Here is a 25,196-nt window from a genome sequence, read left to right as displayed (position 1 = left end):
CATGTAGATTCTGAAAAGATACTAAAGAAATGGCTGGCTGGCACAAAGGGCTACACTAGAATCTTTGCAAATAAAGAAAATCAAAATAAATCAAAATGTAAAACAAGTAAATTTAAGAAAAGTGACAATACAATTTTCAAAATTATGGTGGAGCAACTGAAAGACTTAATGTATTAAGAGTTCACAAGTGAAACCTCCAAAGAAACATTTTAAAATTACTGAATCAAATATTTAAGGAAATGAAGCACTAGTTATTGGTGGTAAGAAAAACAAAGACCAAATAAAAGAAGAGGTTGAAGAATTTTTTTTTTAAATCAGAGAAAGATTTCAATTTAGAGTTAGTTGATGCTCTAAAAAAAGTTCAGATGGAAATCATGGAGAAAATTAACAATTGGGACACTTTGATAGAAAAGCCATAAAAAATCTATAGACCCAACCAATAAATAGATTTCCTACATCAGAAAACAAAATTATATAAAATATAATGGAAATGGAAATAGAGGCTTGGGGGAAAATTACAGAATTAGCTAAAGACCTAGAAAACACAGATTTAATAGACTGAACTTCATGACACAAAAATCCCAGTGGTACTGTTTTAGCAGATAACTTACAAAAACAGAAGACATTCTGAACACAACATTCCAGGAAAATTGTCTTTATAAATTCCAAGAATTTGAAGAAAATTAGTAGAAAAATTCAAAGAAAAAGAATCCATAGGATCCTCCAAAATAATAACACATTTCAATATGCCCAGATACATTTTATTTAGTTTCCAAAATAACAATAGGGAAGTAAAGCAAAATCAAGCTATCAAAAGAAATAGAGATCATTTGCTAAGGAAGAATAATCAGGATCACTGGGGACTTTTCAAAAAGGATGGGGTGAAGAAAATGGAATATAACAAACAGACAATTATGAAGCATGAATCACAAACCCAGGATTAACTACTGGCAAATTTCAATATGTTCTTTTAAGAGAAAAGTTAGAAATTTGATAAACACTGAGTTTAGTAGATATATGACCTTCAAAGGAGTCTTTTAACAGCAATCAGACCTCCCCTTCCAGAAGTATTTTAAATAATGTGGACTCTTCTAGTCAAGATAAATTAGTTGCTAATGAAATGATAATTCTTAGATTATCACATTAACTAAATCATTATTTCAAAAAGGTGTTTTAGAAAAAGAAAAACAGAATAGAAAGAGAATGAGAGAAAACCAATAAGGACAAAATTAATAGGCAGAGAAATTCCTCAGTGAAGCTTCTATTATTGATGAAAGGAAAGTCCAAGTTAAGGAAATCTATGTAGGTATTAATGTTATAGTAGTCTGATATTGAATCAACCAATCAATCACCCCACCCTAAATGAAGTACAAGATACTCTAACCCAGATACTTTCATCATATGACAATATCTCAATTGGATCCAAAGATCAATCACAGGCAATAGACTAAGTTCAGAAAAGCTATTTTATGAAATTAAAGATTCTATGCAATGAATCTATTAAAATCACTTGAGGAGATTGGGGATTGGATAAAATAGCGAACAGTTATGAAATGTAGCATCCGAGTGGCAGACCAGCCTACTGGTAACTCCATTCAAATTTTATCCACATCCTTGACAAGAAATAAATTGGGGGGATATGGAGAGAAGAGAGCTTCTGTCTTCTCACCCAACTATTTAAGCAGAGGATGATATTGTAAACCTTGAAAGTTCAGAAGATTTGAGACTCCTTTTGGAAGTCCTAACAGTGTTTCTGAAATAGCAGGGTTTGATGACACCATCTACAGAGGGAGTTTTGGATAAACCATTTGAAGGAAGCTTCAGGATTACAAGGACATCAGCAGAAAATTACACTATGCCTAAGGGAAACCTCATGAAGACTACATTAAAGGGATAAAATTACTTCAAGCAGCTGGGAGCTATGAATTACCCCTTTGTCACACTTGCTTTTGTGGCAGGTGAAAGATGAAATAATTGAGGACATAAAAGTTTGAACTTCCAAGAATATCAACTTATTAAGCAATGTGTGCCAATTACCTAACGAATGGCCACCAGCCCCCTTCCTCAGCTTAGGGCTGGACCCTGAATACAGGGGGAGATAGACTTTTATATATTATAAACAATTAATCAAATAAGACCAATTAATTAAAAGAAAACAATTAACCGGGATACTTTAGGTAATCTGATTTCTAACTGGCAGAAAGATTAGGTACTTTCCAAGTGAAGAAGGGGAGAATGAACAGGTACAATTATCTGAAATCAGAAAAAGAGGTGTCCCACTCCCCCCAAGTGAACAATCAAAGGAGCATGGGAACAATAACTGATTGATCAGTGTGCGGGGCCAGTTTTCAGATAAGAAATGTGGATTGCTTGAGATGGACATTTGTGAAACCATTCTTGACATCAGTCTTTGGGTTTGACTGGTAAACAGCAGGTAGAGGTGGTTCAGGTTTCCCGACTCACAAGGCTAGGTTCAAATGCTGCAATAAGGTTTTCTCCCAGTTTCTACAATTGAATAAGGTTTTCTCACAAGACAGAAGGACTAAATCCATAATTGAATAGAAATGAACTGAGCTAGCTCCAGAATTGAATCACAAGATGGAGTCAGTTTGGTTCACCCAATTCCCACAATTAATCACTTGCTATCCTAATCCCCTCAATTCCCTCACTCTCTAAGCTTGAACTCATTTTCCCCTTGACTCCATATGTACTTGTGGGAGAATGTATCTCCAGTAAGTGAAGAAAAGGCAGTTGTTTTGTAACTGCTGCCTAAATTGATCTATCATAATACAGAAATTATAGAGGTAAAAACGTAAGTTTTACTATGCTTAAGCACAAGTTCAGGCCCCAAAGGAAAAAAAATAACTTGATTAAGATGAGGTCTCCAGCAAGGTCTTCTATAGACAAAATTACATCAGAGTGACAGTGAAATAATTATTTTAACATAGAAATCTTACAAGAAATTTACAATCTTGCACATTCCTCTTAGGTGATTAAAAAGTTAAAGAAAAGACATATAGTCCCATGCTTCCTTCAGTGCCATACATGTTGAACAAACTTAGTTATTCAGAATCATATTTTCACATATTCTGTAAGGAAACAACCTTAATTAAACAGACTCTATAGGTAAAGAAAGTCAGGTTACAGATTAAACACTGAGTTTGTAAAATCCCACACTTAGAAAACTACAAAGCTACATTTTAAAGAAGTCAGAATGGGCTAATTAAGACAAAAGGATTTACATGTTATAAAGACTTGGTATTAGGAAAATTTTTCCACCAATAAAATATTTTTGGAAGGTTTTGAGGATGCTTTGTTCTCTTCTTCCTCTCATTTGGGTTCTTATCTCAGGAATGTTAAAAGTCTTATCTTAACACTATTATTCCATGAGTTAGGTTTATGCTAATGAGGTTACTATTAATAGAAGACAGGCTTTAAGTTGACCAAAAATTGCAGGATTAATGTCCCTGAACCTGAATGATAAAAGCTAATAAAAGGAAATCAAAAATCCAAAATTTGCATTACAGTACCAGTGTTTTTTTTAACCATACTATCTTCACAAATATGCATTTCTAATTATCTGGCTAATTAATATCATCTGGTAATAAAAAGGGGGACCATATCAATTGGAACTGATGAGAAATATCTTTAGAAAGATATCCTCAATACCTCAGGGTTATGCCTAGAATTCTGAGGGGAATAGTAGTGGTCAGCCTCACTCTGAGGAGCCAACCTGCCAGTCCAGGGGGTTGGGAGAGTGAGTCCAGAACATGCACTACATTGTCATGGTAGGAACTTTGTTTAGGACGCTTTTGTTAAGTTTGAATTAATGACAAAACAATAGAGATAAGAATGTATATATGTATCTCAAGTAGACTACTAAAGGAAATACAACCCTAAAAATTAGAGCTTAAAATGTAAATAGTCTAAACTTCAATCAAAGGAAGAAGAGCCATTTAGTAGGTTAAAGAACCAAATCAAGCTATATGTTGCTTATCAGAAACATAGTTAATCCAGAAGGATGTAAATAATTTGAAAAGTAAGATGTGGTCTAAAATTTATCACGTCACCATCAGATCATGAAAAGCCTGAGGGGTAGTGATTTCAGATAAAGTTAAATTCAAAACAGGAAGCATTTAAAAAGTTTGAACTATGGACATTATATTATGCTAAAAAAGATTTCCTAAAAGTTATGTGTATATAAAGATTTTCAAAGTGATATATATGGTTAATAATTCTGAAGCAAATTTTATAAAAGGAAAACCTTATAAGATGATTTTTTTCTGAAAAAGCAATAATACAGACTATTATTACCCATTACCAGAACTATGATTCCAACAAAAAAAATATAGAAAAAAATTGCAGAACTTAATAGAGGAGCTGAGGGAGAGAGAAGTAAAAAGGGAATAAGCACTTATATATCTCCTACTGTGCATGAGGCACTTTTCTTTATAAAATAATAAGTTCCTTGCCAATAATGCAAGATCTTTTCATGACTTGATCTGCTTAATCAAGAATGGGTAAGACTTTGCTTGAAGGAATGTCAAAATTGTGGCTTATGAACATAATGGAATATTATAACACTCTAAGGAACAATGAAGGACAGCTAGGTGGCTCAGTGGATAGAGTGCCAGGCTAGAATCAGGAAGACTCATTTTCCCGAGTTCAAATTTGAACTGAGACACTAACTGCGTAATCCTGGACAAGTGACGTAACCCTATTTGCCTCAGTTTCCTCATCTGTTAAAAAAAGAGCTGGAGAAGGAAATGACAAACCACTCCAGTATTTTTGCCAAGAAAATCCCAAATAATGTCACAGAGTCAGGAATGACTGAAAAGAACTGAAAAAAGGAACAATGAATGCAATGAATACAGAGAAGCATGGCAAGACATATGAACTGATGGAAAGTGAATCAAGCAGAATCAGAAAGACAAAGATACAATGATTATAATAATGTAAATAGGAAGAAAAAACGAACCCAGCAACAAAAAAACAATCAATACTGAATGCTGTGAAATTATATTGACTGTGCTTAGTCCCAAAGAAGATATAGGAGAATTCATTTCCCTTCCTTCTTTGTAGATGTATTACACCATGGGTGTAATATACAGTATATGATACACATAGACTGGATTAATCTGTTGCTCAGTTTTGTTAAGCTCATTTTTACCCTCTTTTTGAAAGAATGAAGGAGGGATATATTGGGAAATGTTAAAAAACTTAAATATATGTGTGTGTGTGTGTGTGTGTGTGTGCGCGCGTGTGTGTGTGTGCGTGCACGTGTGTGTGTATGTACGCGCGCGCGCACACACACACACACACACACACACACATATATAGTTGTAAAGAATGAGTGTGGCTGAAGGCTTTTAAACTCCAAATTTAGGATTTAGCCCCTATTTTGCCTGGTTCCCTTGGTGGGATGGGACACAGAACATATGAAACCAAGGTTAAGCATCTCTCCCTTGTTCAAGGGGTAAAAAAAGCCCCTATATATCAAATTAGCAATAGTAACCTTTTTGTGGTAGCAAAGAATAGGAAACAAATTAGGTGACCATAATTTGGAGACTGGCTAAACATTTGTAATACGTAAATACAACAGAATATTATTGCTCCATAAGGAACATAGAGGAATTCAGAGAACCTTATATGAACTGATACAGATTAAAACAAGCAGAACCAAGAAAACTATGCGTAATGCCTGTATCAATGTAAATGGAAAGAACAATAAAACAAAACTGAATTTGACATGCTTGACAACAGAAAAGGGACAAGAAAACACGTGTTTTTTTTTCCTTTTGCTGAAAAGCTGGGGGACTATAGGTGTGGAATGCTGCACCTTCTATCAGAAATGGTTAACGCATTGTTGGTTTCCTTGAATTTTTTTGTAATCTTTCAGGATAAGGCCTAATGTAGCGATAAAAGGTATACTTTTGGAAAAGGTGGTCATATAAAAGCAAAAGTCACCAATACAGCTCTGTGCATTAAAAAAAAGGAATGCCACTGGTCACAAGGAAAAGTAGGTGGGAAATGGATGAAATGTCTTCTTCCCATTGAAAAAGCAATTAAAGCATCAAAGCACTTGGTCAACTAACCATATATCAATATCATCCTTATCATCATCATCGTTATCATCAACAAGCATTTATCAAGTGCCTATTATGTTGCAGTCACTGTTCTGGCAATAGAAAGAAAGAAAGGCAAGATTTCATGCCTTCATGAAGCTCACATTCTAATGGAAGAGACAATATGCAAACAACTGTGCATATATGTACAGTGTGCATGACTTTTGGAACCAATTGGTTCCATATATATACAGTGTGCATAGGAGGTGATCTCAGAGGGAAAGCATTGGGGTGGAGGGCAGAGAAGGAAACCAGGAAAGGCCCCTTCAAGAAGGTAGGATTTTACCTCAGCCTTGAAAGAAATCATGCAGGCCAAGAGTCAGAGGTATGGAAAAAGTGTATTCCAGAAATGGGAGATATCCAATAAAAAGGCATGTGGTTGGACATAGAGTGTCTAGTGGGAGGCAAAAAGAAAAGGAGAAGGCCAAAAACAAGCATCCCTAGATCATAAACTGTTCACCAAGGATTAAAGTACAAGAAGACTGGAAAGGTAAGAAGTGACCAGGTTGTGAAGTATTTAAGAAGTCAGAGGATTACATATTAAATTCCTGAGGTTTTTAGAGGGCCAATGGAATTTATTTAATAGAGAAGGGACATTGTCAGATTGGTTCTTTAAGATCAGTTTAATAAATGAGCAGGAGATTGACTGGAGGGGGAAGGGAAAGGAAGGGAATGAGTATTTATATAGTGCTTTCTATCCCAGGCACTGTGCTAAGCACTTTGCAAATGTTGTCTCATTAGATCCTCAAAATAAGGATGAAGGAGAGGCTTGAGGCAAGGAGATCAAAAAAGCAGGCTGTTGCATTTGAGGTGATGAGAACCTGTGTGATTTTCATTTAGAGAGTATATCACTTGAAAAATGCTAGCATTGCCAGAGAAAGAACTGATGGAGTCTGAATACAGATCAAAACATACTATTTTTACTTCATTTTTTCATGGTTGTTTTTATTTGGCCTATGTTTTCTTTCACAACATGACATATACATACACGTATACATATATGTATATGTGTATGCATGTGTACATATACACATATGTATTTCACACATATGTATGCATGTGTACACATACATACATGTGCGTGTATACATACATATACATATACACATACATTTACATATACATCTATGTGTGTATATGTATATACACACACACATTCCTGGGTTCTGAAAGCTGAGCAGGGTTATAAATACTGGTTAGGTTCTCAGGTTAGTCCACAAAAGTCTGTTTAATCCAAAATGCAACTGTGGTGCAATTTTCTGTGGATTTTTTCTGTGGAAAATACTGTGGAATTCTTGTGGAATTTTCTTCAGGCTTTGAGGGTATGTCTCTGAACTTGGAACCTGACAATATTGGTGTTGTCATGTTTGGTAATGACAAACTGATTAAAGGAGATATTGTGAAGAGAACAGGAGCCATTGTGGATGTTCCTGTTGGTGAGGAGCTATTTGGCCATGTTCTAGATGCCCTGGGCAACGCCATTGATAGAAAGGATCCAATTGGTTCCAAAACTCGTTGAAGAGTTGGTCTGAAGACCCCTGGAATCATTCCCAGAATTTCTGTGCATGATTCCATGCAGACTGGCATTAAGGCTGTGGATAGCTTGGTACCAATTGGTTGTGGTTAGCATGAGCTGATTATTGGTGATAGGCAGACTGCCAAAATGTCAATTGCTATTGATACAATCATTAATGAAACCAGGTCATTCTGCCATGTACCTGTCGTCTCCCCTTTTACAATGCAAGCTACTCGAGGACAGAGATGCTTTTTGCTTGTTCTTTCTATCTCCAGTGCTTAGCTTGTCAGGGAACAAAGAAGAGCCTGCTCTTTAACAGATAAGAGTGAAGAAAGATAGTGGAGCAAGATATCTAAATAATATGAGATGAGGAAGAAGAGAAAAATGCTTGAGAATAACTTTTTTTTGCATTGAGGTTTGAGGCAAGGTCCCTAGCTAAGAATAGAGGGAGGACGTTTTTGGAGGGACAAAAATATTTGTAATAGCCACTGTGGTGAGTAGGATAGTGACTCATTTGGGGAAGTGTATTGGGATTGCCTTATTCTAGTAAGAGCTCTAGTTAAGGGAACATGGAGCATAAATTTGTAATGTATCCACTCAGCATGGCTTCATTATTTTCTCCAACTCCTTTAAGAATCATATGATTAAGAAGAAAGGTGGGAGATGGCAGGAACAATCCATGTTTGGGGTTTTGGCAAGGCATGATTGGCAATAAGACAAAGGGTCAAGGGATTTGAAAGTAAAGGACAGTAAAAAGGTGAAGTGATTCATCAAGGATTCAAGATGGAGAAGGTAGAATTGTGTGGCCAGTAGAGGAGTGATGGCCTGGGAGAAAACTGAGCTGTGGAGGGACTCATGATCACAATAAGAATGAAAAATAGAGTTGGGGACTATAAGGCATAAGGAAAGATAGAATAAAAAATATTATGATGAGCAAAAGGTATTTCGGAGTTCACAAATGTGGAACAGAACACTTGTGGGTTATGGCAAGATCAAGAATATGACCAATTGAGGAGATCATAGGAACTGAGTAGATGAAGAGACTGGAGAGTTAAGGTGTTTGAGGGAACATAGAAACGTGTGTTAAAGCATGAGAGAAGACATCAGGGAGAAGAGAAACATAAGCCAGACACTGAACTTGTTGAGGACAGGAGTTATGGGGGCCAGTAGATATCAGCTGCCAGAATCCTGATTGAGTGATAATTCTGGATTTGAAAGAACTTCAAAGGAAGAGAGGTTGCTTAGTGATAGTGGTAGTGGGGGATTCTGGAAGTGGAGGTGGGAGAACAGGGAATATTCCACTTTCCCATTATGACCAGTGATCCTGGGAGTATGAGTCAAAGTGTAACCATTACTGGAAAGGATGGCCAAGGATGTAAAGTCATCAGGAGTGAGCCAGGTCTCAGTAAGTACTAGAAGATGGAAGGAATCAGAAAGAAAATGTTTTGAGAAGAAAGGAAGTTTCTTAATGAAGGAGTGATTTTAGAGGGCAGAGTGGGCAGATCTAAACTGGGACATGGTGGGGCATATAAGAGTTGAGAAGGATGGGAGTAAAAGGTACAATTGAGGGTTGGGGAATGGTTTGTTGTAACAACAAAGTGGCTAGCAGCTGCTACCGGGGTGTAAGACCCAACAAAACTAGCAACAAGAGCTGCCAGCCGATGTTCTTTTGATCTGCTTTACTAAGGAAAGTAACTTTAATGGGTTAATGATAACACTTTAATCAAGCACACATACACACACACACACACACACACACACACACACACACACACACACACCAGCTCAAGGCAAAAATGCTGCAAGCAGCCACAAAGAAACAATTCAAATACTGTGGAACCACAGTCAGGATTACACAGGAACTTGTAGCTTCTACATTAAAAGATCAGAGGGTTTGGAATATGATATTCCATAAGGCAAAGGAGCTTGGATTATAATCAAGGATCAACTACCCAGCAAAACTGAGCATAATCTTTCAGGCAAGGAGATGGATATTCAATGAAATAGGGGACTTGCAAACCTTCCTGATGAAAAGACCAGAACTCAACAGAAAATTTGATCTTCAAATACAAGACTCAAGAGAGGCAAAAAAAAGAGAGGAAAGGAAAAAAAAATTATTCAATGAAGGAAAACTGTTTACATCCCTACATGGGAAGATGATACTTGTAACTCTTGAGAATTGTATTTTTATTATGACATTTAGAAGGGCTATATATAGACAGAAGGTGTTGGTATGAGTTAACTGATGTGATGATAAGAAACCTAATTAAAGGGTGAAAAGGGATTGTAAGGGGAGAAGAGGAAAGGAGGAGGCAGAAAAGTGTAAATTACATTACATGAGGAAGCACAAAAACATATTACAGTAGATGGAAAGAAGGGAGGGAGATGCATGTTGTTTGAACTTTTGCTCTCATGGGATTTGGTACAAGAAGGGAATAACACATTCAGTAAGGTATAGACATCTTACTTGCCCTACAGGCAGTAGGAGGGGAAACGGGAAAGAAAAGGGAGAGGGTGGTTAGAAGTTAGGGAAGAAGTAGTAAAGGAAAAGGGAAAGGAGAGAGGGAAGACTGAAGGAGGCAGTGGTCAAAAGCAAAACTCTTTTGAGGAGGGAAAGGGAGAAAGAAAAAATAAAAGCATAAGCACAGGGGGAAATAGGGTGGAGAGAAAGACATAGATAGTAATCATAACTGTGAATGTGAATGGGATGAACTCTCTCATAAAATGGAAGCAGATAACAAAATGGATTAAAAACCAAAATCCTACAATATGTTGTTTACAAAAACCACATTTGAAACAGGGGGATATACACACAGGGTAAAGGTAAAAGGCTGGAGTAGAATATATTGTGTTTCAGCTGAAGTAAAAAAAAAAAAGCAGGGATTGCAATCTTAATCTCAGAGAAAGCAAAAACAAAAATAGATTTAATTAAAAGAGATAAGGAAACTGTATCCTGCTAAAAGGCACCATAGACAATGAAGTAATATCATTACTAAACATATATACAGCAAGTGGTTTAGCATCCAAGTTCTTGGAGGAAAAGTTAATAGAGCTACAGGAAGAAATAGACAGCAAAACTATACTAGTGGGGGCCTCAAACTCCACTTCTCTGAACTAGATAAATCTAACCACAAAATAAACAAGAAAGAAGTTAAGGAGGTGAATAGAATTTTAGAAAAGTTAGATATGATAGATCTCTGGAGAAAGGTGAACAGGGATAAAAAGGAATATACATTTTTCTTAGTGGTACATGGCACCTACACAAAAATTGACCATGTACTAGAGCATAAAAACCTTACAATCCAATGAAGAAATATTAAATGCATCCTTTTCAGACCTTGATGAAATAAAAATTATATGTAATAAAGGGCCATGGAAAGATTGACTAAAAGTTAATTGGACACTAAATAATCTAATCCTAAAGAATGAGTGGGTCAAACAACAAATTATAGAAACAATCAATAACTTCATGCAAGAGAATGACAATAATGAGACAATATACCAAAACTTATAGGATGCATCCAAAGTGATTTTAGAGGAAGTTTCATATCTCTCGATGCTTACATGAATAAAATAGATAAAAAGGAGATCAATGAATTGGGCATGCAACTAATAAAGCTAGAAAAAGAACAAATTAAAAATCCTCAATTAATTACCTAAGTAGATATAGTGAAAACCAAAGGAGAGATAAATAACATTGAAATTAAGAAAACTATTGAACTAATAAATAAAACTAAGAGCTGGTTTTATGAAAAAATATAATAAAATTGATAAAGCTTTAGCTAATTAGATTAAAAAAAGGAAGAAGAAAACCAAATTGTCAGTATCAAAAATGAAAAGGGTAAACTCACCACTCATGAAGAGGAAATTAAAACAATAGTTAGGAGCTATTTTGCCCAACTGTATGCCCATAAATTTTACAATCTTAATGAAATCGATGAATATTAACAAAAATATAAATTGCCCAGATTAACAGAAGAGGATGTAAAATAATTAAATAATCCCATCTCAGAAAAATAAATTGAACAAGCCATCAATGAACTCCCTAAGAAAAAAATCTCCAGGGCCAGATGGATTTACAAGCGAATTCTATCAAACATTTAAAAAACAATTAGTTCCAATACTATATAGACTATTTGGGAAAATTGGTGAAGAAAGAGTCCTACAAAATTCTTTCTATGATACAAATGTGGTGCTGATACCTAAACCAGGAAGAGTCAAAACAGAGAAAGAAAAATATAGACCAATTTCCCTAATGAATATAGCTACAAAAATTTTAAATAAAATATTAGCCAAAAGATTACAGCAACTTATCATGAGAACAATACACTATAACCAGGTAGGATATATACCAGGAATGTAGGGCTGGTTCAATATTAGGAAAGCTATCAGCATAATTGATCATATAAACAACAAAACTAACAGAATCCATATGATTGTCTCAATAGATGGAGAAAAAAAACTTGACAAAATACAACATCCATTCTAATTAAAAACACTAGACAGCATAGGAATAAATGGAGCCTTCCTTAAAATGATAAATAGTATCTGCCTAAAACCATATAAAGCATTATATGTAATGGGGATAAGCTAGAAGGATTTTCAATAAGATTGGGGGTGAAACAAGGATGTCCATTATCACCACTGTTATTCAATATGGTGCTAGAAATGTTAGCTTTAACAATAAGAGAAGAAAAAGAAATTGAAGGAATTAGAATAGGAAAAGAAGAAACTAATTTATCACTCTTTGCAGGTGATATGATAATGTACTGAGAGAATCAAGTAAAAAACTAGTTGAAATAATAAACAACTTCAGCAAAGTTGCAGGATGTAAAATAAACCCACCTAAATCATAGGCATTTCAATATATTACTAACAAAGTCCAGCAGCCAGAGATAGAGAAATACCATTTAAAGTCACTGTAGACATTATAAAATATTTGGGAGTCTACCTGCTAAAACAAACCCAGGAATTATATGAATACAATTACAAAATACTTTTCATACAAATAAAGTCAGATCTAAATAATTGGAAAAACATCAATTGCTCATTGGTAAGCTGAACTAATATAATAAAAATGACAATTCTACCTAAATTAATTTATTTATTCGGTGCCATACCAATCAAACTACCAAAAATTTATTTTTTTAGAGCTATAAAAAAATAACAAAATTCATCTGGAAGAACAAAGGTCCAAAATTTCAAGGGAATTAATGAAAAAAAATGCTAGGGAAAGTGGCCTAGCCATATCAGATCTTAAACTGTATTATAAAGCAGCAATCATCAAAACTACTTGGTACTGGCTAAGAAATAGAGTGGTGGATCAGTGGAGTAGGTTAGGTACACAAGACACAGCAGTTAATTACTATAGTAATCTACTGTTTGATAAATCCAAAGACCCCATCTTTGGGGACAAGAACTCACTATTTAACAAAAACTACTGGGAAAACTGGAAAATACTATGAAAGATACTGGTCATAGACCAACATCTTAAACCATATACCAAAATAAAGTCAAAATGGGTATACAATTTAGATATAAAGTCTTATACTATAAGCAAATTTGGAGAGGAAGGAATATTTTACCTGTCAGATTTATGGAAAATGGAAGAATTTATGACCAAACAAGAGATAGAGAACATTATGAAATGCAAAATGGATCATATTGATTACATTAAACTGAAAAGTTTTTGCACAAACAAAGCCAATGCAACCAAGATTAGAAAGGAAGCAGAAAACTGGGAAATAATTTTTACAACCAGTGTCTCTGATAAAGACCTCATTTCTAAAATATATAGAGTACTGAGTCAAATTCTTAAGAATGCAAGTCATTCCCCAGTTGATAAATGGTCAAAGGATATGAACAGGCAGTTTTCAGATGAAGAAATTAAAGCTATTGATAGTCATATGAAAAAATGTTCTAAAGCACTATTGATCAGAGAAATGCAAATCAAAACAAGTCTGAGGTACCACATCACACCTATCAGGTTGGTTAATATGACAAAACAGGAAAATGATAAATGCTGGAGAAGATGTGGGAAAATTGGAACACTAATGCATTATTGGTGGAGTTGTGAACTGATCCAGCCATTCTGGAGAGCAATTTGGAACTATGGCCAAAGGGCTATAAAAATGTGCCTACCCTTTGACCCAGCAATACCACTTCTAGGGCTGCATCCCAAAGAGATCATAAAAAACAGAAAAGGACCCAAATGTACAAAAATATTTATAGCAGCCCATTTAGTGGTGACCCAGAACTGGACATTGAGAGGATGCCCATCAATTGGAGAATGGCTGAACAAGTTGTGGTATATGAATATAATGGAATACTGTTGTGCTATAAGAAATGATGAGCAGGTGGACTTCAGAAAAAAAAAAAAACATGGAAAGACTTATATTAACTGATGCTGAGTGAAGTGAGCAGAACAGGAGAACATTGTACACAGTAACAGCCACATTGTGCAATGACTAACTTTGATAGACTTAGCTGTTCTCAGCAATGCAAGGACCTAAAACAATTCCAAAAGACTCATGATGGAAATTGCCATCCACATCCAAAGAAAGAACTATGGAGTCTGAAGGCAGATCGAAGCATACTATTTGCTCTGTTGTTTTTTTTTGTTGTTGTTTGTTTGTTTAGTTTTTTTCTTTCTTTCTCGTGTTTCCTCCCATTTGTTCAAACTCTTCTATACAACATGACTAATGTGAAAATATGCTTAATAAGAATGTATATATAGAGCCTATATCAGATTGTATGCAGCCTGCAGGAGGAAGGCAGAGAGGGGGGCAGAGAAAATATCAAACTCAAAAGCTTATTGAAGTGAATGTTGAAAACTAAAAATAAATTAATGTTTTTTAAAAAGTGCCAAAATCACATAAGCCTTTGGTAATCAGTTACATTTCCAGTATTACCTGGATGAAGCTCAGACTACAAGTATGATTAAGAGTCTTTAGAACACAATGACCTCACAAGTATTACACCACAATGAACTGTGTCTGTGCCCTTGTAGAATTGGTTTTTTTTTCTGTTCTCAGATCTGCATAAGCGATAGTAAAAATAGGATACACTTAATAGTAGTGAAATTGTTCATCTTAAATAGTTTAATGTCATGCTCCAAAGTGCTATGAAATCTGGTGCAAAATGGCCAAGAGAAAGGCAAAGAAAAACAGGGTTAGGATACCATTGGATATTTCAAAATCGCAATTACTCAAGGCTGCGACCCACAAGGAAACTAGAGATGCCTTAAAGTAAGTATTAGCATTTCTCATTTGTCAATACTTCTGTACCATTATATCACTTTTTTCTAGTTTGATCTCTGCCAGTATACCTTTTAGTAAAATGTTACGACTATTCATTGCCACTGCATCATTGTGATTTGACTAGTGTATTTTAAATGTTTTGAAATAAAGAAAACATTTGATGAATGCATCTGTGTTTATATAATAAAATAGAAGCTATAGGCCTTTTGACTGCCCCCCACACATTAAATGGAAAAATGGCAGCTCAGTAAAACATAAAATAGTTATACAGATCTATTAATTTGCATATTATCTGATTAACCTATAACATTCCTTCCTCTGGAACCAGATCCTTGTTATCTACCCCATGTAGAGTACCCAGGCCCTGTTCTAAAGGTGGGTTGGTGAGTTGTCCAGGATATTTTAGTGTAGTCTGCTGCAGTTAATACCCTCCTTTTTTGTTCTTGAGCATATTATTTGCTCTCTTTTTTTCCTCAGGCCTCACACTGTGTAAAGTTAAGTGCTAAAAAAGAATGGAACCTAAAGGTCAAAGGCTAAAATATGCCTGAAATAGTTTTGTTATTAACCTGAGGCATTTTGTGGTGCTGTTCAGTTGTTTCATTTGTGTCTGATTCTTTGTGACCCTCTTTGGGATTTTCTTGGCAAAGATACTGGGGTGGTTTGCTATTTCTTTATCCAGCTCATTTTACAAATGAAGAAACTGAGGCAAACAGGTTTAAGTGATTTTCCCAGAGGCGCACAGTTAGTAAATGTTTGACTCCATCTAGATTTGAACTCAGAAAGATGAGGCTGCCTGACTTCAGGCCTGGTACTCTATGCACTATGGCGCCACCTAGCTGCCACTCTGGTGCATTAACAAGGGAATTGTCCACTAAAAGGTTAACAATCTACAAGCCCTGAAAGGAGAGGATAGGCTTTGGGAATCCTAATTCAATCCTTAGGACCTGACCCCAAGCCAGTTGCCTGTTTTTCAAAACAATTAGACTCCATGGCTGCTACAGCTACTCTAGTTGAGGAAGCTTCTAATTCTCTAGTGGACCAGCCCTTGAAGCTCTGACTCCCCATCAAGTTCAGAGAATTCTAGAAGCAGGGAGCCACTGGTGGCTGGCTAGCCACAGGCTCACCAAATATCAAGCCTTGCTCTTAGATACCCCTGACCTAATTCCTCAGGTATGCCACACACTCCTGAACCTTAAAGCAGTGTAATATGTAGAACAGGTGATTAGGAGAGCTAGGTATGAAATAGGCATCTTTAATTCCCTCCAGGAAAATTGTCTTCTACACCAGGGAAATTGTCCTTTATACTAATATACTGTCTGTTTGGCCTTTGTTTGCTTAACCTCCTTGCCAGGTTTGTTTCCTCCAGGCTCCAAGCCTACAACTTCCAGATGACTGCTCAGACTATGTACCCCTTGAACTGGACCCATTGAGGCAGGGACTGCATTACACCCCTTGCCAACAGGAAGCAGTTTCAGAAGCTAAGACCTTTGTCCCTGACCCCAAAAGAATTTGGGTCCCATTCATTTGAGGGGGGAATGATGAGGGTACAGTCTCTGGGAACTCCCTTGAACCTGATGGAGTACAATCTCTGGAAACCCCCTTGAACTCTCCTTGAATCTTCCCACTAGATCTGGCCTTCCCCTGAGGCCACAGGCCTTTCATTATCTAGGCCCAAATCTCTACCTAGCATAGCCCTCTATTGTCCAGCTGCTTCCCACCCTTAATCCCAACAAAATTCCGTTCTCTTGTTTCCTGGAGTCTTGACCTCTAGTCACCCCAGACCCATCAAGATCCTCCTTAGACTCCTCCTCAAGACCCTCCCTAAACTCCTCCTCTAGTCACCCCAGACTACTTGACTCAGTTCCTCCCACAATCTTTCTGTATATAAGTCTCATCTTGCCTCCATGAAGGTGCTCAGATTCAACCTAGCTCAGTAGATTGAATGTGGCCCGCTTGTGAAAACAAGCATCACAAATGGTGAGATTTCTTAAGACAACCCAATATGGCAAATCTTTAATAAACTTTGTCTTTTTCCTTGACAAAAAAAAAAAGAATCTACAAGCCCAAGAGCTTTTCGAATTCCTTTCCCTTTAAATCCTAAACCATAGCATTTAGGGGTTTTTGGGTTTTGTTTTGTTTTACCTATTAACTATTGTACTTGTTACACCACATTGAGTTCACAGAATTTTGGGGAGTTAGCTGTGCTTCTGTCTTATCGCTCTACTAGGCTAACATTTTATCCCACACCATCACAGACTGTGCATTATCTAAACTTTGTACCTAGAGCAGTAGGCACTAAACCATTTTTGAATGAAGGAATCTACAATTTGATCTATGAAATGGTTAAGTCATATAAAATAATAATAATAGCCAGCATTTATATAGAGAGATTTAAGGTTTGCAAAGCACTTTTCACATGTTACATACATACATGTATTATATATATGTTCACATATATATAGAAAATGTGTGTGTATGTATATACATCCACACATATATACATATACATCCATACATATATAATTTGTATAGTGGTTACAAGTTATCATATATATATAATCATACTTATTTGAAGTGTTCATGAAACCCTGGGTGCTAAAAATTGCTCGCCCACTTATATTTTCTAATCCATGATTTTCCTTGCTATAGCGTTATTTTGTTCATGTTCGCACATTAAGGACCTGTCATTTCATTGCTCCAGAAATTATCTTTACTGTTGCAGGCTGCAGTTCATGTATAATGTGATGTTTTAAACTAACTTGAGACTCAGAGACATTAAATGGTGTGTTCATTGTCACCCAGTGACAAAAGTCCCATTTTGATCCCGGGATGTTCTAACACCAAGTCCATGCTCTGCGTGTTTCATCCTGCTCTCTTTTGCTTAGTTCTTTAAAAACAAACATACAGAAATCATCACTACAGTCAGTGGTTAATCCTGTTAGCTCAACATGATCCATGAGTAGGTTATTTATAGATCTGGAACAGCTTCACCTCTTCCTTACTTTTCCACAGTCCCCATTCCCATTGACAAAGTTCAGCAGAGAGGACACCCATTATTAGTTTCTGTGTTTAATGATCTCTCTTCTCCTTAAATAAACCCAATCATCTAGAAAGACTTCCAAATGCAGAACAATGCAGTGACTTCATAGCCCTTTCCAATAACACAAACCCATACATATATGGCAAGGATGTGAGGGAGGGAGAGCAGGGGAAGGTGTATTAAGAAGATAGCCCAGTTTCTTCTACTATCTTTACCACTTACTAGCAATATAACCTTGAGAACATTGTTTTGTTGTCTTTCTGGGTTTCAGACCCAGAACATTGGGATCATAGATTGTGAGACGAGAGTGACCTCGGCTTTGCCTAGCTATAAAATGAAGACATTAGAGTAGATGAAAGAAAGTCTTTAGTTTTAGCTTGTGATTTTGTGATTATATAAATATCCATATATTCCCCAGAGAAAATGCAAACCATGCATATGCACGCATAGGCACTGTGTGGTGCAGTGGAAGGTGTATTGGAGCTCCATAGATTCAGGAAGATTTGAGTTCATATCTTCTGTGAGACACTTAATAGCTATGTGACCCATGGGTAAATCACTTAAACTCTCATTGTGCCTCAATTTTACCATCTGTAAAATGGAGATTACAATGATGTTTACCTCCCACAGTTATCTTGAGGATAAAATGAGTTAATATTTGTAAAGTTTTTTGCAATCATTTAAGCATTGTACAAATATTGTTGCTGTTACTAATATCATTATTTGGTCATGGGCCACAATGCTGCGATCTAGACTCAAGGAAGTTTGAGTTTCATCCTCACACACCTCCATTTTTTTTCCAAACCAAGGCCATTTGTACAAGATCCTGCTGACTTTGCCAGTTTTCCCAGAGGAAGCTTGATATGGCGTGAACCAGAAATTTGTGGCCCTAGCTGCCCAAATTATAGATGTGTGGTTTTTTCATCATGTCCGACTGTTCATGGCCCCATCTGGGGTTTTCTCAGCAAAGATACTGTAGTGGTTTGCCATTCCCTTCCCCAGCTCATTTTACAGATGAGGAAACTGAGGCAAACGGGGTTAAGTGACTTACCCAAGGTCACACAACTAGTAAGTATTTGAGAACAGATTTGAACTCAGGAAGATGAGTCTTCCTGACTCCAGGCCTGTTACTCTATCCACTGCACCACCTAGACATAATATGATACAGTCTAACAAATTAACAAATACACACACAGACACAGACACAGACACACACACACACACACACACACAAATACTCGGGGCTATTGTGACAGGACACTGTGAAGTAGAGCCAAGTCAATTTAAATTAACTTTGTTCCCCAGGCCTATTGACTTGAAACCTAGCTATGGGCCCTTTGGGCAAGGGGTATGTGAAGATTACTCCACGGATTGAGCAGCATGCTTCTAAAGCCTCATAGAATCCCATCCTCTCCACCCTTTCCTTCAGCCACGGGCTGCTTTTCCCTCTTTGTGGCTTGTTTACCTTCTTGTGGAGTGTTTTTTTTAACCTAGAAATCAAGTAAATTTTTATTAAAGTATTTATCTAAATAAATCATCAAACTCCAAGTGGTTCATTGCACCAGATGAAGAACCCATTTACTGAATGTGTTTAGAAAGGGAGAGAGTATTTCTGTATTGCACAGCAGCTGAAGAGATAAAGTAGGAGTTGACAAAATGAAGAAACTTATCAGCTTCTCAGTTTTCTCCAATTTATGTTTTCATAGCAAGGTTTTATTTTGGTGTTTATTATTACGACATCTAGAAAATCAGTCTGCTAAAATTCACATAGAAATAAGGAAATCCATCACTAAATCAAATGAAATAAATTAGTTTTATCTATTTATTTTATTTCTTAACCACCAAAAGAATTATTTATGCCTCATTGCCCTACTCTATTACTATGGCTAATCAAGATGGACTTTTTTTTCCATCTGTGGTAAGTTTAAAAATTAAAGCAGTGGAGGGTGTGTTATTATTAAAATATCTTAAAGTTCCTAAATTCTCTAAAATCTTGGATAGAATTTTAGTTTTCTTAAAATTTATAGCACCTAAGACTGTCAAATGCATAATAGCCTCTTTTGTACTCTCTCCACCTTTTAAAATATTTGACTTGCATATTTTAATAAAAGTAAAGGCAAAAATCTATGCTTAGAATATCTTCTCAATTTAGCCTGTCTACATTTTTCTAGAAAACTGTTGGATACCGAAGATGAGCTCTCTGACATCCAGATTGATTCAGTCCCATCAGAAGTTCGGGATTGGTTGGCTTCTACCTTCACACGGAAAATGGGGATGACAAAGAGGAAACCTGAAGAGAAGCCAAAGTTTCGTAGCATTGTACATGCTGTCCAAGCTGGAATTTTTGTGGACAGGTGGGTGTAAACTCTGTCATTGCAAAAGTGAATAGTTACAAATTCCAAATATTGATGAAAGTAAAAAGTAGTATTGATGAAAATAAAAACAGCAGACCTTAAACTGGATTATAAATATACCTAGTGGTAGTAAATGGACTGTCTGTGTAGAGGCAGTGGGATCTTCCTCACAAGAAGGCTTTAAAAAAAGCCGGTTGGTTGTTTGTCATAGAATATAGGGAAATTTTCTTTAAGCATGGGTTGGCAATATGATTCTAACATTCTGTGAATCCGTGGTTTAGTAATCAGATACCCAGTCTCATCAAGCTACGTGGTAGTTATCCTGTACAATATGTTATGAAAATGAATCTTGCTAGTTTTTTTTTATTTTGACTTTTTTATACTAAGAAAAGGTTTAAAGGACCTTTTCAACAAATAAATGCAAAATTCCATTGATTGTAAGTCGACTGACAATACTTAATGGTACTTAAAACATTTTTTTTTTGTTAGCACATCTTTGGTGAAAATGTAGCATTTGATGAGAGCTGATTCTTCTGAATGACTTGATTCCCACACCGCAAATGACTGTGATCGTTTAAGAACTAAAGATTTATTGTCTATCAACCACCTAGGAAAATCTCTCATTTTTTAACCTAATAGTGCTTGTTGATTTCATTTGTCTGGGGGAAAGGAGGGTGGGTAGCAGTCGGGAAGGGGGAGGAGAAATCTGCTTTTGAAGATGTTTTATCACATCTTCAGTGTCAGCGTCAGTGTCAGTGTCAGCGTCAGTGTCAGTGAAGCAGGTCAGATCTGAGAACTTCCTGGAATCACAAAGGCAAAGCACTCAGTTAATTCTGAGATGTGAAAAACAGAGCATTTCTGATACCAGTCTTAATGTCAGTCATTTTGCTCCTTAATTAAGCACAGACAATTTGGAACTGAATCAGGCTTTCTGGAGTGAAGACTACTGGAGGTAATACTGGCTAAGTATGGATTACATGATCTAGAGTAAGTTTTGTCAGTTCCTTATATTACAAAATAATGAAGATTCTCTTTCCTGAAAAAGAACAACCCCCCACCATAGATGAAATTTAGATAGGAAAATGAAATTTGCAGACTGGCTCAGGATGATGATTTTCCCTCCCAAGATGACTTTAGCATTAAATGATGACCCCTATTAATGTTTTCTGATTCTGTCATGGTCTACCTTTACTTGTATTGAAAACTTAAATTTCGAATATTTTCTTTATGTAGGTAAGGCTACTTGGCTTCTATTTCAGTCTTCAGAATGAGAATGAGAGTGAAAGGTGGCTATGAGAAGAATGCTCTGTAATTGTCATTGTTCTCTCTAATATTCTGGAGCCATTATTTTTGCTTTAAAATCCTAGTTTTCTCTTTCTTCCTTTGGTGTCTCCTTTGTACTTACCTCCAGCCAACATATTAGCCACTTAATGGCTTTCTAATTTACTTGGTCTGTTTCAAAATTGATTACAGTGACTAAACTAGAAGTGAGCCACACTCTCATCCTATTTGTTATATAACCCTGGCCTTCATCAGCCTTTCACTTGTGATTTCATTGACAAAAGTAACTCCCAGGAAGGAAACAACTTTACCAATGCAATTAGGCATAGTCTCTACAACTTACAGTCTTAGAGTTGTCAAGACAAACACTGAGAGGTTGAGTAACTTGCCCAGGATCACACAGTCAGTAATTGTCAGAGAAAGAACTTCCCAAATCTTCCTGGCTTTGTGGCTGACTCTCTTTTGAGAGTGCAATAATAATAATAATAATAATAATTATATATATAGCTTTTATGTAGCACTTTAAGGTTTGCAAAATACTTTGTAAATATTATCTCATTTTGTCCTTGTAATGACTGGGAGGTAGATGCTAGAATGCCACTGATATTTTCTTTAATGATTCTAAGGCTAAACTAGTAAAAATTTGAAAGGGGAAATGGTTGCAATGTTGGAGGATCATTGCAATGACAAAAGAATAGATTATTCCTATTAGATTTTTCTTTCAAAAATATTCCTAAAACTAGGAAAAGTTGTGCCAACTACCTTTTTCTGTTTAATTTGAAATTGATGTGAGCCCTAAATAACACTGAGAAAAGGCCATGAGAATATTATTATTATACTGTTTTTCTCTGAAGGACACTATCCTTTTATCCATTTTTTGTGTCTTCAGAAAACATTGCAGAATTTAGAAATATATACAGAGATATAAGTTAGGATAACACTGCAACATATTTTCCATCATGAGGAAAGAAATTAAAAAGATTTTTGTAGAATATGTTGTATATGCTTAGTATGCATGTGTTTCTGCATACTGTGTTTTGTGCTGCCAATTACAGATATTTTTGGTAGCCAAACTAATTACCAAAATGTATCAAGGAAAAGGCTACAAGAAATTAATAGACTAGTACAGTAAGGGAGTTAAATCTTTTTTTAGTTGAGGAGCCTACATTAACTAGTGTATTCAAGGTTTAAATTCTTTAGGTATGTTTTATGAGATAATTTCTAGTGATATTAAATAGTGCCAACTAGAGAAATGTTTCCTTCTCCTTTCTAGTTCAATATCTCCATTTAACATTTAACACACTATTATATTCACCTTTCCTATTATATTCACCTTCTATAACAAATATATCTGTTGCTCAGAAATAAGGAAAAAAAAAACATTCATCTAGCAGAACAAACTTTGAATGCTGAGCTCAAATGGCATAAAGAACTTTGTATCAGAAGACAGGGCCTATCATATACTAAGCTTTCTATCATTCATTGGTTTGAAGTCGGAATGGAGATGTCATGAATTCCAAGCAACTTGCTCTTCTCGCGGAATGTCAAAGATTCTGATCAACCTGCCCATTTAAAAACCATATTAATAATATGTGACATCTATAGACACAAAAAGAGAATTTACCTACAAACTTTGATGGTGCTGAGGTTTCATTCATTGGCACTTCTTTTACCAAGGAAAGTTGCGAGCCCACCACCTCTTCTCACCTTTGTACCACAGTTCAGCCATAGCTTTCTATATATCCTTCACAGAAGATCCACCCAATAATGTTCTAGAGGATTTCCTATGGCTTTAAAAAAAAGATCTCAGGAATACCTTTATAACTCATTATGACCAGAATTTGTACTCTATGTTGACACAGACATCTGTAACTATTAATTTAATTGTTGCTATTCTAAGTGTGAATTTTTTATCTGATTTCCAATTCATTGATAAACAATTAGAGGAACTGAACCTCATTGTTACCAATATTCTCCCTATAAACTAAGCGAGAAGACATATAGAAGTTACAGCTTATTAAAGAGACAGCTCACAAGTTCTCCCTAGGCAAATGAAGAAGTTGGCAGAATTGTTTTCTATCATATAGAATAAAGAAATAGCACACAATAGCATAAAGAAATATCATATTATGCTATACTTAATCATCTCCACTTTCAGTATTCATTTTGTACATGCTCAAAAAGACTTACAAAGATATTTTAAGTGTTTATGTCAACATCTATTGCAAGGAATGAAGAAGCAGAGAAGGTTTATTAAGACATCAGCACGATTTTGATAGTTGGTGATTTTCAATGACATTGTAGGCACTAGGAAAAATTGCAAAAAAATGTATGTTTGAAAGGATTCAAAATTAAGAAATGAAGGCTTGTAGACTATTCAGAAATCTCATGCCCATATAACATGAATAGCTTCCTCAAACCTAGAGTCGATCAGAAGGTTTTAGGTATGGCAAGCACTGAATAACATCACAAAGGATGCTAGTTAATTATGTGAAAAGATTTCTGACTTGGCTACTTATGCAGACAACCCCTTGGATATTATTACAAAGACCAAAAATGAATACTAAATTGAATGAAAAAGTCCAGATGGAGAAAACACAAGAGTAGGCAATTATGACTATTTGAACTTGACCTATTTTTAAAAAATCAATTAAAATAGAAAATGGTAGAATGGCTTAGAATGTGCCCTCTGCTGGCAAAGTTTTCAAGGATCCAGGGTTACTGGCAAACTATATTAAGACATTGAGGTAGGACTTTGGTAGAAGAAGAGAGAACATAATGAATGATAAAAAGTAAACTAAACAAAAAGAAATTTTCCTCCAGATTTAAGGAACTACATGGAGACTGTCACTCAATAACTGTCTGTTTGTCTTTTTAGGATGTACAGACGGAGTTCCAGCATATCTGGTCTGGCTTACCCAGCAGGTGTCATCGTAACATTAAAGGTGAGAACTTTCCAAATTTTTAAATAAGTTAACTGTCAAAAATAACAAGAGTTTTTGGAATATGGACATGCTGGAGTGTATGTCAATTTTAGAAGTGCACAAAAATTTAGATATCCCACTCCAAATCAGAACCTAGTAGACAGAGTGAAAAGTTGATCACTAGAGCCTACATAATGACAATTTTCCCTTTTTATTTAAGAATTTGCATAAAGTAGCTTTAGGTGTGATCAAATTCAACCAAGTGTATACTTGGATATACGTAAAGAATAAATCGACTTGGTTTTGCTTTGAGATGAGTTTTTTAGTACTATGAGAAACTATAAGTACTATGAGAAAGAGAAGGTAAGAATAAAGTAATTATAGAGGAAAATCTTCTCTGTTATGACTTCATCATGAAATAAAGTTGATCTGATCCCTACAGTTAGATTTTCTGAATGGAGGTTGGCAAAGAGGGTTCATTGGTTCATTTGTTCTCACTAACTCCACCTTCTGTGGTACTCCCAAGGTTCTTACTGGGACAACTTGTTTTTTGGCTAGGTATTCATCCCCAATGACATTTCTTTAGGAGATTTGCTGACTTTTGGAGAAAATGTGAGATTTTTTTTCTCACATAATCCAACTAACTGAATTAGTTACTTGTGGGAATTCTAGTCCCAGGGATATCTGGAAGGCACTA

General features: G+C 35.8%; 1 protein-coding gene across 1 annotated transcript in view; it reads left to right on the top strand.

Annotated features, from left to right (window-relative positions):
* Positions 1-25,196, top strand: part of PDE1A (phosphodiesterase 1A) — a 367,894-nt gene that overhangs the window by 238,506 nt on the left and 104,192 nt on the right. Inside the window, exons 3-4 of the mRNA XM_036746309.1 lie at positions 20,112-20,294; positions 24,454-24,520. Coding sequence (XP_036602204.1) covers positions 20,112-20,294; positions 24,454-24,520 — 250 coding nt within the window. The remainder of the gene's footprint in view (positions 1-20,111; positions 20,295-24,453; positions 24,521-25,196) is intronic.

Source organism: Trichosurus vulpecula, chromosome 2 (genome assembly GCF_011100635.1).
Source record: "Trichosurus vulpecula isolate mTriVul1 chromosome 2, mTriVul1.pri, whole genome shotgun sequence".
NCBI lineage: Eukaryota > Metazoa > Chordata > Mammalia > Diprotodontia > Phalangeridae > Trichosurus > Trichosurus vulpecula.
Note: the sequence above shows the minus strand (reverse complement) of the source record. Positions and strands in the feature narration are given on the sequence as shown.